Source organism: Lichenostomus cassidix, chromosome 7 (genome assembly GCF_008360975.1).
Source record: "Lichenostomus cassidix isolate B80296 chromosome 7, HeHo_3.0, whole genome shotgun sequence".
Lineage (NCBI taxonomy): Eukaryota > Metazoa > Chordata > Aves > Passeriformes > Meliphagidae > Lichenostomus > Lichenostomus cassidix.
The window spans coordinates 23,907,549-23,925,601 of record NC_139488.1 but is presented as its reverse complement, the minus strand read 5'-3'; the positions used below and the strand labels follow the sequence as shown (position 1 = coordinate 23,925,601).

General features: G+C 38.1%; 1 protein-coding gene across 4 annotated transcripts in view; it reads right to left on the bottom strand.

Moving 5' to 3' along the window:
- Positions 1 to 18,053, bottom strand: part of MAP3K2 (mitogen-activated protein kinase kinase kinase 2) — a 56,573-nt gene that overhangs the window by 20,024 nt on the left and 18,496 nt on the right. For 3 of the 4 annotated variants that reach the window (XM_085066867.1, XM_085066866.1, XM_085066865.1), the window contains 8 exons: positions 17,051 to 17,120; positions 14,651 to 14,769; positions 12,991 to 13,031; positions 10,407 to 10,506; positions 5,569 to 5,682; positions 4,841 to 4,940; positions 3,740 to 3,870; positions 1,595 to 1,674 (listed from right to left, as the gene is read on the bottom strand). In XM_085066867.1, coding sequence (XP_084922993.1) covers positions 1,595 to 1,674; positions 3,740 to 3,870; positions 4,841 to 4,940; positions 5,569 to 5,682; positions 10,407 to 10,506; positions 12,991 to 13,031; positions 14,651 to 14,769; positions 17,051 to 17,054 — 689 coding nt within the window. In that variant the 5' untranslated portion in view covers positions 17,055 to 17,120. Of the gene's footprint in view, positions 1 to 1,594; positions 1,675 to 3,739; positions 3,871 to 4,840; positions 4,941 to 5,568; positions 5,683 to 10,406; positions 10,507 to 10,911; positions 11,122 to 12,990; positions 13,032 to 14,650; positions 14,770 to 17,050; positions 17,121 to 18,053 lie in introns of those variants that run through there. The other variant, XM_085066868.1, reaches the window with a different exon arrangement.

Here is an 18,053-nt window from a genome sequence, read left to right as displayed (position 1 = left end):
GGCTAAACACAAAGGTTTAGAGACTGGCAAAATCTGTTACACAGCCTACAAAAACTCTTGAGGAAATTTAACCAAAGAAATGTAGAACCTTTTTATGAGGAAAAATATTTCCTCTTCTCTCCATGAAAGTCATAGGATTAAGAGAGTGATTTTATTGAGTTACAGAATGATGAAGAATTTTTTGGTTCTTACATGATCACATTGTTTCTTACCTACAGTTGGTATGTAACTCCCAGCCACCAAAAGGAATGGATGGGATTGCCAGTCAGAGCAATCGATTACAGTTTATTTCCATAAACATACCAAAACAGTGTCCTCCTTTTTCTGGTAAGAATTTCTCTAATGGGTAACAGAAGCTAAATGGAGACACAAAACCTACATCTTTGTAGGAAATATTTAAATGGAAGAAAAAAAAAAAAAAGGAAAACAAACTAAGTAGAGGTGACAAATGAAAATAAAAACAACCAAAAGAAGTTTTGAAGAAGAAATATGAGTTGCATTAAGTCTGCTTTGTTTCCCCTTCTTCCACTCACCCCTACCCCACAAAAAAACTAAATTTGGCAATTTGTTAAAATTTCTTTTCTATGGAGCTACATCAAACACTCTGTGTGTGTAACCTATAACACTACAAAACACTTTTATGTCTGTTCTCTTCTTGCTTGTGAAATGCAGACTTACTATTTAACTTAAAACTGTATTTGTTAGACCAAATCTACTTGTGTCCTTAAATCATATATTCTCAAATGAAATGGTACTGTTGAATAATACAGCTCTAATTAGTTGCCACAGGCAGTGACCTCCAACTCTTTACCTTTCTACCAAGTAAATAAAATATTAGTTAGCAGAGTTACTAATTTCACAGTTTGAAATAAAGAGCAAATCTGCACGTTAAACCCAAGGCTATTTTCCTGACCGCCATAAACCAAACAAGAATATGTTCTGCTTGGCTTGGCTGCTGGACAGTGACCCCCTCAAAACACAGGAGTCTCCTCAGAGGTCAATCCAAAAAGATCCCCCACAGCACACATTGCCTCTTGCTGACTGGTGGGCTTTAACAAAGAAAAATAAGTTAAAAGTTTGCAGCAGGAACAAGGGGAGAGGAACAGACAGTAATTGCAAAGGAAAGGATGAGATTGCCTCTTGAAGCCTTTGAACGATTCTACCCTCCTTCCTGAATTGGGTACCCCCTGCTTTGGCAAAGGAAAGCCTAGTTCATATGGCAGTACCTAAGAACTCCAAATTTAATGGAGAGGCTCACTGCCAGGGAATATACGCCGCACATATTTAAGACCTAGAAACATTTAGTAAAAACCTTCAGTACATTTTTGTAGGCACTTAAGTCTAAATTTTTGTAGGACCTTAATTCTAATTTTTTGTGGTTTAAATACAAATTATTTTTTAAAAAGTAAGCTACAATGTTTCCCATGTATTAGTAAGCAATTACGTTTCAATAAGCTTTTATAAACATTCTCTAATTTACAAAGGAATTTCTGGAAGAAGTACTGTCACTGGAGAGCAGCTGTATTTTACAACTGAGACATTATGCAACCTAATAAAGATAAATAATGAAATAATCAATGTAAATAATTTTTACCCATCTAACGGGCTGTCAAGTGAGGGGCAGCTTCCCGAGCCAGAGTTTTCAGGACTGCTCAAAGACAATGGATCCAGCATCTAATAAATAACAAACAAAGGAAGACCAAAACGTTCAACGTTTCTTTCAGAATTTTTTTTTTCTACAGAGTTTTAGGGTTTTGCTATTAATCAGCTAATAAGAAACAAATCCAAATCAGATACAAACTGGTAAAAACAGGGTGGAAAGCTCATCTGCTCCCTTAAAATGAACTCCTTCCTAAAATGAAGTTTGTTTTGGCATATTATATAACATCTATTATTTTCTGTGAAGTGGACACCAGTCTTTTGCTGCCAATTAAGCGGTTACCTCTCCAATTTCTATGGTCCATGCTGCATCTTAAAGCTCCTGGGCACCTACTTTGCAATACACCAATCAAGGACTTATTAAAGCAACAGTGCCCAGAAAGTGAGTTTGCACTCTGCAAACTCAAACACTTAAATGAACTCTGTATGAGGAGGACAACAATTACCACAGGTTGACCATTTTTATTTCTCTTGTCTCATGCTGAACAGTGTGTCCAAATAAGGGAAAAAAGCCCATCTGCTGCCATATTGATTACCTCTCTAACCTAATGCAATATGGCCAACTGGCAGCCCAGGGGTTTTACCCAGCCCCTCATGTCTTAGAGATAGTGTGGGGTCTGCTGTCAGAGTGAAAATAGCTGTGCTCAGGCAGATCAACAGCAGAGCAGAGCAAAACCCTCCACTTCCAAACTCCCTTCTTGACTTTGTTGGGCAGGCTGTGACAGATAAAGGCAGCATAACCAACACTTGCCAAGGTGATGTGGCAATGTAGGGTGGAGGGAGCAAACAGAATTCTTGAGTTCCCACCATCCCAATCTGGCCCTTGAGGCTGCTTAGGTTGAACTAACCTGGCTTCCTATGAAAGTAAAATTCATTAATTTAAAACCCGCTGACAGCTCACACAGCAATGCATACACGACAGGTTATGTATTTCTGGAATACTTAGGAGTGAATGGACATCCCAGGCTTCAGGGATCATCTGTCCGTCTGACCAGTCAGTGACCAGAAATTACTTTGCCCAGGCCAAAAGTAATTATTTCACTAGAATGAATCCAGACCTGGGCTGGATCTGACCACATGGCTATGATAATGAATAGCCATGGTCTGCAAAGTAGGAGATTCAGTCTCTATTCTCAGCTCAGTCATTAAAATTGTGCAACAAATTACACTATCCCTTTGCCTTTATTTTTATTTTATCATCTGTTTCTCATTTAGTCAGCTCATAAAAACCGTTGCCTCTTGCCATTTGTAAATACGCTGCCAATGTCAACAACAACTTAAAGTGATTTGGGTATGCAGCATTATTTTTCTTTCCTCCTTGAAACATCTCTTTTTCCATTGCCAATTCTGTGAGCAGTTACATTCCTGCTTCTTCTCCTGCTGCTTTGAAGGGCAATTTTTATATTCAGAGAGCAGGATTTTTATTCTTGCTGAGTGTGCTGATATCCTACACTAATAATGCAGGTGAGTAAGAAGAACAAAATAATGTATACTTGTGACCTTCGCACAAAAAAAAGGGACTTTTAAAAGTCTTTCAGAGCTTATTTATGCCAGGCCTACCACCATCCCCTTGCCTCTACCGCAACATAGTATCACACAGAATTACAGAATATTCTGAGTTGGAACAGACCCACAAGGACCATTAAATCCAACTCTTAAGTATCATCTGAGTCCAAACTCTTTCTTAAAATCTCCTTTTAATTACCTGGGAAAGTTGTAAAGCTGGTCTTGCTTACATATCATTCTCATTAAAATAAATGGGTTTGTGCTTTCTAAAGTAGACATCTCTGCTGTTATTTGTATCTATCACTATTTCACTCAACTATTGTGGGAATTAAGAATATTATCTTTCTCCTTTTAACAACGTATTTAAAAAATTGAAGAGACAGAGAAAAAAAACCAACCAGGTTCTGCAAGACTAAACAGCACAATTATTTCAACCTTATGTCGCCAATCAAGTTTTCTAGAGTTATCATCAATTTTTTTGCTGTTCTTTCTAATAATTCCATATCCTTCTCGAACAGCAGTATTTCATAAATCAACTTAACCAAAAATTTAATTTCAGTAATCAGTGATGTACCTGATCCATACTTTCTGGAATGAATTCACCCTCACTGTTGATACTGGTGAAGGATCCATTTCGAGCCACCTGATGCAGCTCATCTGGAATGTATCCTGGGGGAGGTGAACTCCGATCACGAGTATTGGAACCTTTTGAAAGAAAAGGGCCAGTCAGAGTCTCACCACTAACCCAGAATTCAAGGGCTTTATTCAAAAGCTTCATAGCCACTGAGCCTGCCGGGACACATTTCTTGCTTTAGGAATTCCTTAAATGCCTGTGCAACACAAGACTTAAGGACAGCATTTAAAATCTGCAATCCAGAAATTAGAAAAACTTGAGGCAGAGTTTTCAATTACAAATTGAAAAGTTTTCAAATTCTCAATGACATTAAAGAGAATTTTTGTTATACAAGAACAGAAATATAATTTGCCCACACATCTCGCTAGGTAAACTCCTTTAGAGAAAAATCAAAATCCAAACCCTTCCACCCATATCACATAATCCTTTTGGACTCTTGAGAATTTCAGTTTTGTTGAATATTAAGTCTGTAAGAACATAAATACATACATTCATAATAAATGCATAAGAAGTTAATTAAATTGTCTGGAAAATTATTCATTTAGCTCTCTAGTTTCCTAATTAAATTTAGAAGTTAACATCACACTAAATTTACACCACAAATAAGCAAAAAGGTTATACGAATGCCACAAAATATCTTAAACAAATGTTCACACATTAAGAAAATGTGGGGGTCCTAAACTGAGCAAGGAAACACGTTGCCATTTAAGCAGATTTTTCAGTAACTCATTTCTGCATCTGAAAGTAGAATTACTTTCAGTTAGTAGGGGTACTAACAATCAGTTTTTTAGCTTACCCAATGATTACCTCAAATAATTCTGCATACACTTATTTACTTGCAGGGGTTTTTCTGATAATTTCCTGCATTAAAGGTATTTAAACCACTTTTGTCTTAAAATTCAAAATCCACTCCCCCAACTGCAAACTCTAGAGTCACTGATGAGAGGAAATTCAGAGTCTGTGTTGAGACCAAAATTCTCATGAAGAGAATACTACAAAAGAAGTTTTTACAATTAAAAGCTATTGAAATGTGCAGCTTACCTATTACAGACAGTCGCCTTTTTCTGTCTGTCACACCAAACACTGTGTTATCTAAATCTTCCAGTGAGGGCAAGGGTTCCACGTTATTTACACTGGGTGACTGAAAATGCATAAGTATTACAACCTGCAGTTATTACCTTACATTCCTGACAATGAAAATACTTTGTAAGCTTTATAGGCTTTGTGCAGTACATTCCATTTTCCAAGCAGTCAAAAAAGCAGCTTGCCAATTAACATCACAATTCATCTATTTTAGCAGCTCATTCGTACTCTTTAAAATTAATTTTCAATATGCACCGGTGTACAAATCCTACGAATATCAATGCCATGATTTGTTAGATAATACCAAAATATCTCAGCATTTAGTCTATAGACCACTAGTCTTTGCTACAACAAATACTGAACTTCCCACAAAGAAGTGTCACCAACATATGACTACAAGAAGAGTTGCATATAACTACCATTACATAAATTCTATATGCTTTTTTTATCATTCCACTAAGACACACTTTTCTACCACTGTAGGAAAGGCAAACAAAAAGACAGGAACAGGATCTAGGAAAGAGTTAGAACTGAGACAGTACAAAATGCTAATAGATGCTTAAAGTGAAATGAAGAAGCAATCAGTATTATATTCAATTGGAAAAATGTCATCTTTTAAAAAAATGTACAAATTATACTTCATTATGAAAACTCACGAAAAAAACATTTAGCATGTCAACTCATACCTGTGTATTTCCATGTACTACAAGCAGTATCTTGAGACTCTTCATATGTACACTACGGTCGAGTAGTTCAACAGCTTTGTCCAGGTCATCCTGTGTGGTTAATGGAATTACAAGCTACAAAAAAAGGGGCAGGAGGGAAAAAAGTCTTAAACAGGACACAAAAAAGAAATGAGGAAGTCAAGTGCAGAGTAACGAACAGAATCTTTCCTTTCACATCAAACAACTTGAAAATAAACCTTATTAAATGATCCCTTAAGTAAGCATTTAAAAGCCTGGAGTTCAACCTTTACTCTTCCTTCAGATGCCTTCACTAGGTACAGCATTGTGGAACAAGTCTTCCACATACAGAACTTAATATCCAAAAGTTTCAGCAAAACAGGTGCAATGGGGTCAATGCCTAAATTAACACAAGTCTGTAAGATAAATAAAAGTCCTATGTTATAGAGCATAAAGCAGATTTTTGCATCTCAAATATTACAACTATTGTTGTTTAAAGTTCCACCACTAACAGAATTTCTTCATTGAAAAACGGAATTTGTTAAGGAAGATGTGATCCATGTGCAACAACTCTAGTCCTCACTAGAATCTTACTTGGATCTAATTAATTAGAATTAATTTGGCATACATGTATCTTTAGAACAGAAAACTATGACATTAACATGCAGTTGAGATCTGAATTCTATAACAATTAAAATTGGGCTCGTGTTTCAGGAGTGTAAATAACAGCTTTTGCTTGTAGCAAAGGTACAACAGAATACAGATTTTTCAATCTATTCTACTTGTAAACAGCCTCAGTCAATGATGCCTAAATACACCACCAGTCAAAATACAGTACTTTTATATTGTGATAATAGCTGCAAGTTCTCCACACCCCTTTCTTAACGACTGTACTTGTCACCTATTGTCCTGCCTTCCCTACTCCACATAGTCCTAGCCACGCCCCCAGTTTTCCCTATTGGTTCCTGTACCCTAACCCCACGTGGCCCTGGCCACTCCCTCGGGTTTCCCCTATTAGTTCCTGTACTCCTAACTCCGCCCCTGTACTTCCCCTGTGCCCAGAGGTCACTGGGCCTGTGTGTTGTCCCTGCCCCTCTCTGTTTCCCTATAAAACCCCTTACCCTCTGCCATCTTGCTGTCTATGCTCCACGTGTGTCTATGCTCCACATGTGGCTGAGCATGTGAGGCCTTCGCCCTCGAAGCATCTCTGCCTCGGGGAGGTCGTTAGCCTCTGCTGCACCATGCGAATAAACATCTTCCATGGACACAACGCATAGACCCTCCTCGCCTCCTTTATCACCGCCGGTTGTGGAAGCAGACGAACCAGAGCTAGCCTTATGGCTCCCTAGCCGGTGAGAGTACAGTGTCCAGCCCTGAGACAGAGAGTTTAGAGCACTGAGGCGCTGAACTGAGCCGGGTAAAGAAACTCTAGAGTAAAGTCTGCTGCAACATCCTTAAAACCGCAACAAATGGCGCCCAACGTGGGGCAGATGCCACCCTAGAAAGCGTGCCCCTGCAGCCGCAACTGCGGCAGGGGAGTAGTCGCATTTGGGAAGCCATTTCCCCGACGAGAAGCTTGCATTCAGCGAAAAGACCGAAGGGGCAGCCGGTAGCCTCTAGAAAAAAGTCGCGCTTTTCAAGGAGGTCGGCCAAACGGCAGTAAACCATCCCGAGTGCTTTTTTTTTGATTCTCCGTGCTTAGTAAGCCCTCTAGAAAGCCCCTTGGGAGGGGAGCCGGTGAAGGCCTGGTCGGCTTGGTATGAGAGTCCCTTTTTTCTTTTTAGTTTGTTCTTTTTGCCTCGGGGTGGGTGGAGGGTTAGAGGTGGTGTCTTGTCGAGGTGAAGAGAGTCGCGCTCCATGCGAAATCTCGACAAGAAAAAACCCACTTCTAACAAGGGGAGACCTAAGTTTTGTGCCCCCATTTTAAGAGAAGTTTTTCTTATAAAATTAGACATATTTTATAAGGAATGAGAAATCAGCTGTTGTGTGAAAAGTTTTTGCGCGTGAGAGATAAAGTAAACTAATCTGTATTTTGTTTTATTTAGTTATCTAGCAGTGAAAAACCCTTGTTCTCTCCCTAATAAGCACCTTCCCCTGCATGTATCCCCCAACATAGTGCCGGCCATGTGTTAATAGCACCCCCTCCTCCACCAGCTCGTGCTCCCCCTCTGTCCCTCAGGAGACAGCTGATCGTATGTTTTTCAGCCTCTCCTGTCCCTTTCCCAGGTTAAAACTGATCACTCTAACTCGAGATCCCTGCTAACCTCCTTTCCTGTGCCCCAAACCTCAGCCGAGCTAACTCCACGTGTTTTCCAATATGGCGCCAGCTGCATGGTCAGGCACGCCATGTTGTCTTCTTCCCCTTGAAATTTTCCCGGGCTTGCCAAAGCCCCACCCCCTACATCCCTCGTGTTCCGTTGTAGCCCCTCCCCCCGCGTCGGTGAGTGTTCCCTTCGGTCACAAATCCCTCCTCAGCTGAGTGTTTCTCCTTGGTGCGAGCCCCTCCTCCCATCCTCTCAGGTGTTCCCTCTCAGCCAGAAGCAACTATAGCCTGGCTGGGAGCAGAGCTGCACCTCCAGTTGCCTGCGGCAGGCTCGGAGGAGCCGGTGAGACTGCACCTCTAGCTCCCCGCGGCAGACACTGCCCCCGGAGCCTAGTAAAGCTGCGCCAGAACAGTCCCTAAAGCTGTGCTGCCGTCCGGCCGTGCTGAAACCTAGTAAAACTGTTCCAGACCCGGCAAAGCCACAGCAGGGAAGAGCTGTGTGTCACCCAGTAGAGCTGCACTGCATCCAAAGTTTTCTCCCTCTCCTAAGCTGAGAAAGACTTCGGTAACAACCCCGTTGCTGCTGCAAACCCTGCCTTCATCTTAGCAGCCCCAGCAAAAAAAAAACAGACTACAAACATGACTGCAGTCCAAAAATTCAGCCTATACTAAACTCCAACATCAAAATCAACCAGCTGCATCATCGTTTTCCCCATACTCACAGCAAAACTAATTTTGTCATTGCTTTACATTGTTGTTTTACCATTTTCCTGTTGTTTAAAAATTTGCTATAAATGTTTTTAAAAAAAACCTTTCCCTCTTTAATTTAGTAAAAAATGGGGAAATATTGTGATAATAGCTGCAAGTTCCCCACACCCCTTTCTTAACGACTGTACTTGTCACCTATTGTCCTGCCTTCCCTACTCCACATAGTCCTAGCCACGCCCCCAGTTTTCCCTATTGGTTCCTGTACCCTAACCCCACGTGGCCCTGGCCACTCCCTCGGGTTTCCCCTATTGGTTCCTGTACTCCTAACTCCGCCCCTGTACCTCCCCTGTGCCCAGAGGTCACTGGGCCTGTGTGTTGTCCCTGCCCCTCTCTGTTTCCCTATAAAACCCCTTACCCTCTGCCATCTTGCTGTCTATGCTCCACGTGTGTCTATGCTCCACATGTGGCTGAGCATGTGAGGCCTTCGCCCTCGAGGCATCTCTGCCTCGGGGAGGTCGTTAGCCTCTGCTGCACCATGCGAATAAACATCTTCCATGGACACAACGCATAGACCCTCCTCGCCTCCTTTATCACCGCCGGTTGTGGAAGCAGACGAACCAGAGCTAGCCTTATGGCTCCCTAGCCGGTGAGAGTACAGTGTCCAGCCCTGAGACAGAGAGTTTAGAGCACTGAGGCGCTGAACTGAGCCGGGTAAAGAAACTCTAGAGTAAAGTCTGCTGCAACATCCTTAAAACCGCAACACTTTTATACAAAAACAGATGGGATTGAGGAGGAAGATCTTAATAAAATGAAGAGTATGCTTATTTGTTAAGTGGCAATTTTAATGCTACTGACATGTTATTACCATCCCATTTCTGAGAGGTGATGGGATGATTTGCCAGCTAGTGGGCAGAAAATAGGAAGCAGAAAACCTCTCAAATGCCTAAAAATCTATTGGCAGAAGGAGCTGAGGCTAGAGCATTATGAAGGGGCATTTCTTCTGACCTTCCTAATCAACAGAAGCCTTCTGTTGGAATTCTTCATTTTGAGGATCAGTTTCACAGACGTGCCTGGTAATGCAGTGAGTAACCAACAAACAGCAATTACTGACATCTTCCTCTGCAAAGATGCAGAGTAGATACAGCAGTTACGTTGTGCATAACCAAGCATATGAATAATCCTTCATGCACTTTGCTGACTCAAGGCAAAAGCAACGTGTAACCCCTAAGAATGGATCCTGCATCTGTAAATATGTTTGCTATAAATAATTCCATCCCTACTTCTAAAGGAAAGCTAGAAGTAATATTGATCAGGCAATTAAGTGGCTTGACAGTGCCGGCCCTGTTACCAAGAAATCTTTGGGAACCAGCCACTTCAAGAGGAGCAAGAGTTAAGCCTAGTTCTCCAACCTAAACACTAACTAAATGCAGCATTCTAGCAATTACCTAACAAGGTTACTCCCTAAAGAAAAGGATTTACAAGAAAGCATAAATGCTATTTCAAATTTACAAACATAACAAAGCTCAAAGAGATAAAGACTTTCCCAAAGGCACACATCAGGACTGCAGCATATCAGGATGACAATTTAACACTCCTATACAAGTTGGAGACATCATTATGATATAACACTACTCATGAAACATTTCATGCATTTCCTGCCTATCCTAATTTGGACAAGACTTACACATTTGAGAAAACACACACACACACAAACACAAACACACACACACACACACACACAAGAAATCTGTGGTTTTGTCACAGAAGATAAGTTTTATCACAGAAGTGGTTCCCACTGCTTATGAGAGCAAATTTCATCCTTAAAATTATCAATGTCCAAATCAAGAATTTACAGGGCACAAAACTCTACCTCATTATTGCTGTAATGTAAATCCATAGTCTGTCCAAAAGCAACTTTAGCTTTAGCTGCAAGATCTTCAAGTTTAACAGGCCTTGGTAACTGCAGGATCCTGAAACACAATTTAAGTTATACAGAATTTCTGTCCATTACTTAAGAAAATTTGGCAACTCATTACTTAAGAACTATATCAGAACTAACTTAATTACTAAAAAGATGTTAAGAGGCTGTACTTTATTCCCTGTCCTCCATATTTTGAGACTTTCCAAAAAGAAAGAAAAGACTGAAGAAGTTAAAAGTGATAATCAGATACAGAATTAGATTTCATCACAACTGTTTTATTTGCTTCCATAATGCTTTGCAAGCCTCCATTTCAGAGGCAAATTCTTAGAAACGTTGACATTTTTCCACTTTAGAAAACTAAGAAAATGGAGTACCATAGGCTGACAAGCAGAAGCATCAGAAAGGAATTATTCCTGTAGTCCCCATTTTTTGGAAATCCAAAAGACTATCTTACCTGAGGAAGGTAACTAAATGTCACCATCTTTACCATAATGAACTACACACTCAAACTGCCCAGTCCATCACTAACTGTGCTTCAAGTGTGCTCCTGTAAGAATGGTGCAGTTGTAGGTCAACAACTTAGATTTTCTTTTAACTCAATGTCTCATCAAACCAATCAGCCCAAACTGCCTAAAACTAACCTTTTACTGTAGAAAACCATTGTGGTTTTTGAGATATGACACCATTAAACAAAAAAGAGTTTTTAACAGTGACTAAGCTATTAAGGTACATTCAATTCACATTCAAAAAAGAAAGAGCACTCAAATTCTGTGGAGCAGAAAAGTTAGCAAAGGGTACCTGTCCTTTTCATCAGTAGTTCTGTTAGTAGTATACTGGTTTGGGGGACAATTCAGCCTCACTGAAATGAGGCTAGGAGCCAGGCCACTTCCAATTAAAAATTATTTTAAAAAAATAAAATCTTTTAAAAAAATACCCTTAAACAAACAAACAAACAAAACCCAAACAAACCCCAACACCTATTCTCACTGTAGTTAACAATTTGGGCAGCAAGCCTGCAACTCTACCCATCACACCACAAGCTGCTTGGAACACAGTGCCACATTTACCACTGAAAGCAAGTCTGGAATCACTTCTCTTTTTCATTTCTCTTTTTAAAAACTAGTGAGAAAGCCATTGCATAACGTTTTTTTCTTGCATAATTTCTTTACTTGATCTTTAGAGCTACATGCTCAGGCAAACAAAATTATTATAACTCATGGTGAACAATGAGCCTAGGCTGCCCAGCACCCCAGGCAAGCAGGCTGAAGTCACTTGGGACAGTTCATAACAGAGCTAGGCCCATGATCATAAAAACTTGGGAAAGGTATCTTTCCACACACTTACTTTATGCTTCTATTAATACTGCATGTATTAATTTAGTCCACTGTGAAAGTGAAATACTATAAACTGCAAAATGCACCATCTGCGCAGACTGGCAGCAAGTAAACATTTCTGTTTTAAATTCATGTTTCCTCTTACTTCACAAGGAAATTGTTAGGTAAAAGAGTCTTCAATTCTTCCAATATACTTATTTCTTCTAAATTACTTAGTGCACTCAGCCATTACTGATGCACTTTTACATGTGATATTAAGAGAAGTGATAGGAAGAAGCTGAAGAATGTTGATACCTAGGGAACACTGCTTTTTACTGATGCCTGTGAAGAGAGGGCACATACTATAATCAGCATGGATACACATTCAACTACTGCATGTCACACTAAGGGCTGCCCAGAACTGGTGTAGGCTTTATTTGAAGCAAATGTTACTTAAGGAAGTTACTATTTCTAGTGAGAAGTACCATGCCCAGGATATTATTTCCTTTTTTCTAAGTATTTTCAAAAATCTTATTCCATAACAATTTCTCTGCAGGCAGAATGAAATTTTATACTTTCAGAAAGAGATACACAGGCAAAATGAATTGTCAGCAAACCAGTTCTGCATGGAATTATACATAAATTCTGTAAAAACTTTTGAGCAACCATCAGAGAAGAGATGATGTAGAAACAGATGTTCATATACTTTCAGTAGGTGTATCATCCACCTCTCTTAAAAAATGAAAATAAATTTTAACTGATTAAATGAAAACAATCTGAGTCTAATAAATTTTCTTCTTACAGCTGTCAGACTGGCACCCCTGAAGTTTAATGCAACTTCTTCTTCCGGGTATTACAGTAACAATACATTATCATGCATTTTTTACACACATAGTGAAGGACAAACACTTATTTTCTGGTCTATTCTTACGTTCTAAGTAATTGTTGAAGGCTACAAGCATCTATCTGAAGAGAAACCAAATGAAGGATACCATATCAGACATAGTTACAGTATGACATTTATGCATTTATGTATATTTAGAATCCACATTTTAAATAGTTAAGTCTCTTTAAATTGTGTTCATATCAAAACTAAATTTAAGTTCAAACAAAAAAAAACTTAAAGGGATCTGAAACATTTTGAACCAATAATTTGAAACTTTATGACAGGAGCATAACAAAATTCCATAAATAATTAAGAGACAAGACTGTTTCCTTACCTTTTTTCACCTCGATGTTCAAATTTGACTCTGACATCGTTCTGTAAGAAAAGAGATAAAGGAACTGCTATTAGTTTGCTATTACTTCTTTTAATGAAGGCCATGAACTCCTATTCAATAATCCTACACTAGAACTAAATTCCATATTAATTTTCTGTCTTTTCCAACATATCAAGGATTTTAATAAGCTGCATCTGCTGAGGTACATGATAGAGGCTTAAAGAGTTAAATTACAAAAAGTGTTAAAAAAAGCTTTAAGTGTTAAAATACCAAAACTTATTCTAAAGTACGATAAATAGTTCTGTAAAGAAATACATTATTTTCTATCAATATATGTTATAATATTAACAGATTTATGACTTCAAATTCAATGTGGAACTGGTTACCAAAGAATTCTCTGTCCTGAATAGGCAGGTAGATTTAGCTACCAATAACATGTTTTTGTGTATACTTTGCAGGCCTGAGCATTCCAGGCCTAAGAAACAGATCTTGTTTCATAAGCATTACCATGGAAACCCACGCATGTAATTAAGCCAGCAGTCATGCAATACATTTCCCAATAAACATATCTGTATATATTTGCAGTTACATGGAAATGAAATTGCTTTGCAAAATCATAACTTTAAGAAAAAAATTGTGTTAGCAACTATGCCACAACAAGCAATAAAGCATTGAACCACAAAGTTTATCCAAGTAACAATGTTGTATCTTCAAAAAGAACTGATTCTCAAATGACTACTTCAAAATTAACAAATTGAAACAGTAACAAACATTTCTTCTATCTTTCTAAACATGCATTATGCTCAAATAATTTTGAATCAGACATGCAAGTTACTACAATGTCTACCACCCACAGCCCAGATGTGAGTTACATGACTGTAGCAAAGCACCACTGTGTCATACACTGAACTCTCACAACTTTTAAAGCACAGAATGAAGAACATGTAGCCATTCGGTTTTGACTGTTTAAGAGCCAAATACATCCAAATACTTTGATCTTTAAAAGGTTCACACAAGCACAAACTGAGGTTTATTGAACTGTAAATTAATGATCCAATCAAATAAGCATACAGTCAACTCAGTTTGGGTAGAAATCTACATCCTCTTCTCTACTAATCTTTACATATAGTAGTTCAAACTGACCAACTAAGTATTTTTACCAACTATTTTTCCATTTGTGTTCAGTATCTACAGGAAAAAAATGCAGTTGGGAAGAACTCTCATTTCCAGCATATGAACAGGAAATTGAGGACGAAGATGCAGTAAAACAGTTTAAGCATACTTCTGCTGCTGTACTGACATTCTTTGGTACAATATAGGTGGCAATTGGGTAATCTATTAAACCTATAAAATTCTTCCCTGGTATTTTAAAATAGTATAGTACCAATATAAAAAACAACAATTATAAAATCACTTTACATATAGAGTAAATACCTCTATAATCTTCAATTTATTTACTTAAGCATACACAATGATCTGCTCTGAAATGCCACCATTTCATTTTGCTGCTAATGTAAGAACATGAACAAAGAAAATGGCAGCACATGGGGAGACTAATAGCTCATTCTGGTATGCTGACTGGTCTGACAAGAAAAATAATTACAGAAGTCACAGCAGGATATTCCACGTTCAGTACATCAGTAAGGATATTGAAGATTACCTGTTTTTTAGGTGAAGATGACTTTGGTTTTCCTGTTTCTTGCTGGGGCAATACAGGACGACTGGCTTTATGAAGCACAGCCAAATCCTGCATGATTGAATTCAAAGCTTGCTGCTCATCTGCTCAGAGAAAAAGACCAGAGAAGTGTAAAAGACTGTTACATTTGATGGGCATTACTGTCTCATTTCACAATTAGGCAGGCATTAGTCTAAAATCTAAGAGTCCCCACTACACTTTACTATATAATTGCCAAATTAAAAAAAAAATCGCTACCACATTGCAAACATTTTTATTTTATCATTAACACTGTTTAAGGAAATAGCTTAATCAGTAACCACACTTCAACACCAGGTTTAAAAAACTGAAGTCATAACAAAGACTAAACTTTACACAACTGCCACCTGTATTAATAAGAGAAGGGGGATGCAGGGGAAAGCCTTGTCTACTTCAATAAAAATAATATCCATAGATAAGATGTTTACTAGAAATCATAATTCCCACTCCCTCCCATAAAATAAAGAATAAAAAGCAAATTCTTTTGAACTGTTTCTCCTCGGTCCTGAGCAGGTATGATCATGCCCATAGGAAGCATACACAAACTCCCACTTGAAAACCTCAACTGACTGAGCATCTGCTGATAGCCCATGGAGCACTATAAAAAACCAAAGCAAAACTCCACCACAAAAAAAAAAAAAAAAAAAAAAAGTGCAAACCAAAAATAACACATCACAGAACTTTTCCAGGACTGAAAACACAGAGGACTTCAGGGTTTAAAGGAAGAATTCACAAGGAGAAACAGAAGCACTGAACCCAGGTGACAATTTAGGAGCAGGAATTCAAGTCCACAAAAAATCCTAAAGCTTGCAACCTGCTGCAGCTGTGATGTCTTGACGCCATTTAGATAAGATCTGCCCTAGAACTGGGGTGCTCCTTCAGACAGGAAGGCACTTAGGAGCTCAAAAGCCTGTACATACATCACTAAGAGAAATTTACTTCTAAGATTTCATATTAATTCCTTGCCACAGCAATAGTACTGCACTCAGCATGCATCTAGAACACTGGATAACAAAATCTATCTCCAGAGGTGTTGAGTGTGTGCCTTCATGCCCATTCACAATGGATACGTTTGTTGAAGGATTTGTAACTAAATGTTGTGATTTACAAAGATCCGTGCTTCTCAAACATGGACCTAAGAAAAGCTCAACATTAAAAGCACAAGAAAGCATTCCATGTACTCAGTAACTATGCGAATTCCTACACATTCTATTAAAATAGAACAAAACATATTTATCATATAAGGAAATTGTTGGATTTAAGCGTTCTAATTCAATAGATTCCTTACAAATCAGAAAGCTAGTCTGAAAATTAGTAACTCTGATCATCACTCATAACTCTATTAAAATATGCAAATCTTAGAAAGCAAATTTTACCAGCAATATTTAATGGCAGAATTATTAATTTCTCACACTAAAACACATTTCAAAATTTGCCACAATTAAAACAGTTGAACTATTTTATTCTGTTATGGCATATTATAGTGCTCAGCAATGCAAAAAATAAAACAATGCTTTAGCAGTTGATTGGAGTTCCCAGTGGTCACTAGATTGCATATCTTATACAAAAGAAACCAAAGTACTGTGGCAAAGCATCTAAAGTTATGAATATCCAATAGGACTCAACAATCATTTCTCCCACACAAACCGTTGGAGAGTATCAGCAATCTGAAGAGTGCTGTATTCCTAGACTGAGCAACTTGATTATTAAGCATAAGGTTAGAAAAAATTAGCATAACATTAAAAGAGAAACAAAAGGAATATAAAAATGGGTGTGGTGTGGTGTGGTGTGGTGTGGTGTGGTGTGGTGTGGTGTGGTGTGGTGTGGTTGGTATTTTTTTGAGGGAGCACTGATAAACAATTACAATAACAACATATCAACTCATTAAAAACATACAACTTGAAAAACTGACATACAATTTAAAGTAATACAAATGTGCTACATAACTAGAAGAACACAGACCACCTATACAGAAGTGGCTTTGCACTCTAATGGCACAAGGCAATAAAATCAAATTCTTATACACAGACTTTGTGTTTTGAGTTTGGTTCTAAGAGCCATTGCCATTTAGAGCACGGGAAGTATTGCTCAGTACCCTAATACCATGAATCTCAATTTCCTAAACTTGAATCTGTAAGTTATCACATAATGAGGGAAAAGTAATATGTTCAAGGGGAAAAAAAAAAAACCAAAAGAAAAATAACTGAATATTTGAGGAATATTTTCAACACTAGTGAAGCTGCTGAACACTGCCTTTCATATAGATGTTATGCTGTGTTAAAGAGCCAAAGCACTGTTTCCTAGGAACTGTAGTAAATTTTTATCTAAGTTACACAGAAGACTTACCCATTATGGCAGCGAGTCTGAAAATTCAAACTTCAGGGAAATGGTTGCTTCATTAGCATTATTGTATTTCCTAAAATACAAAACCAAAAACCCCACAATTACTGAAGTTTTCAAAGCTAGGTAAAGCAGTCAACTCTTGATTATTTATGGACAGTTTTTCTAATATTCTGCAAAGCAAACACACACATAAACTACAAATAAGCTTGCATAAAACACACTTATGACGTGTGGAGAAAACAGATATTGCCCCCAAAGTCTCACCAGCATCTGAGCAACATATATAATCTCTGAAGACACAAAGCCTGAACTAAATATTCTTCCAGACTTAAGCTGATTTTAGTCTCTACATACACCCGCAAATGATAATTAATTGCTTAAGTAACTGTAACACTGTGCTACATGGGCTACCCACAACTCCAGGTTATTAAGAAACAATTCTTTTTCTACAGGTCCTTGTACCTAGTGTTCAAAGTTCTGTATTCAGAACTACATATATATATATAGTTCATATCTATAAATACATATGAAACTCACAGGACAAATCAAGAGTCATCAATACCATCAATCAATACCTGATTATATAAACTAGAAAACTTCAAGCGCTATTTTTCATCATAATTCAAGAACATAACACAGATATCCTAACATCCCTGAAAGCAAATGGCTCTGCAAGACAGCAGGTATTAACTTTTAATATTCAATATGTATTAATATTCAATATCCAGAAAAGCAGAAGCATAAAGGGCGTATTTATGAACAAACCCATTCTATCACAATATCTTCAAAATTGGCCAATTGGAAAAAACCAATAACGGACAAATTGAAATAACCTTTCTATAAGACACCATTATGGAGCTTAACAGCAAAAACCTAAACACACATCTCTAAACAGAGAATGAGATTTGTTGTAATACAGGCTACCACAGGAAAAAGAAAAGAGCTTTTTTTAATGCAAGAGAAGAAAACTCTCTAATTTCTTAAGCAGCCACTGTAATGAAGTAGG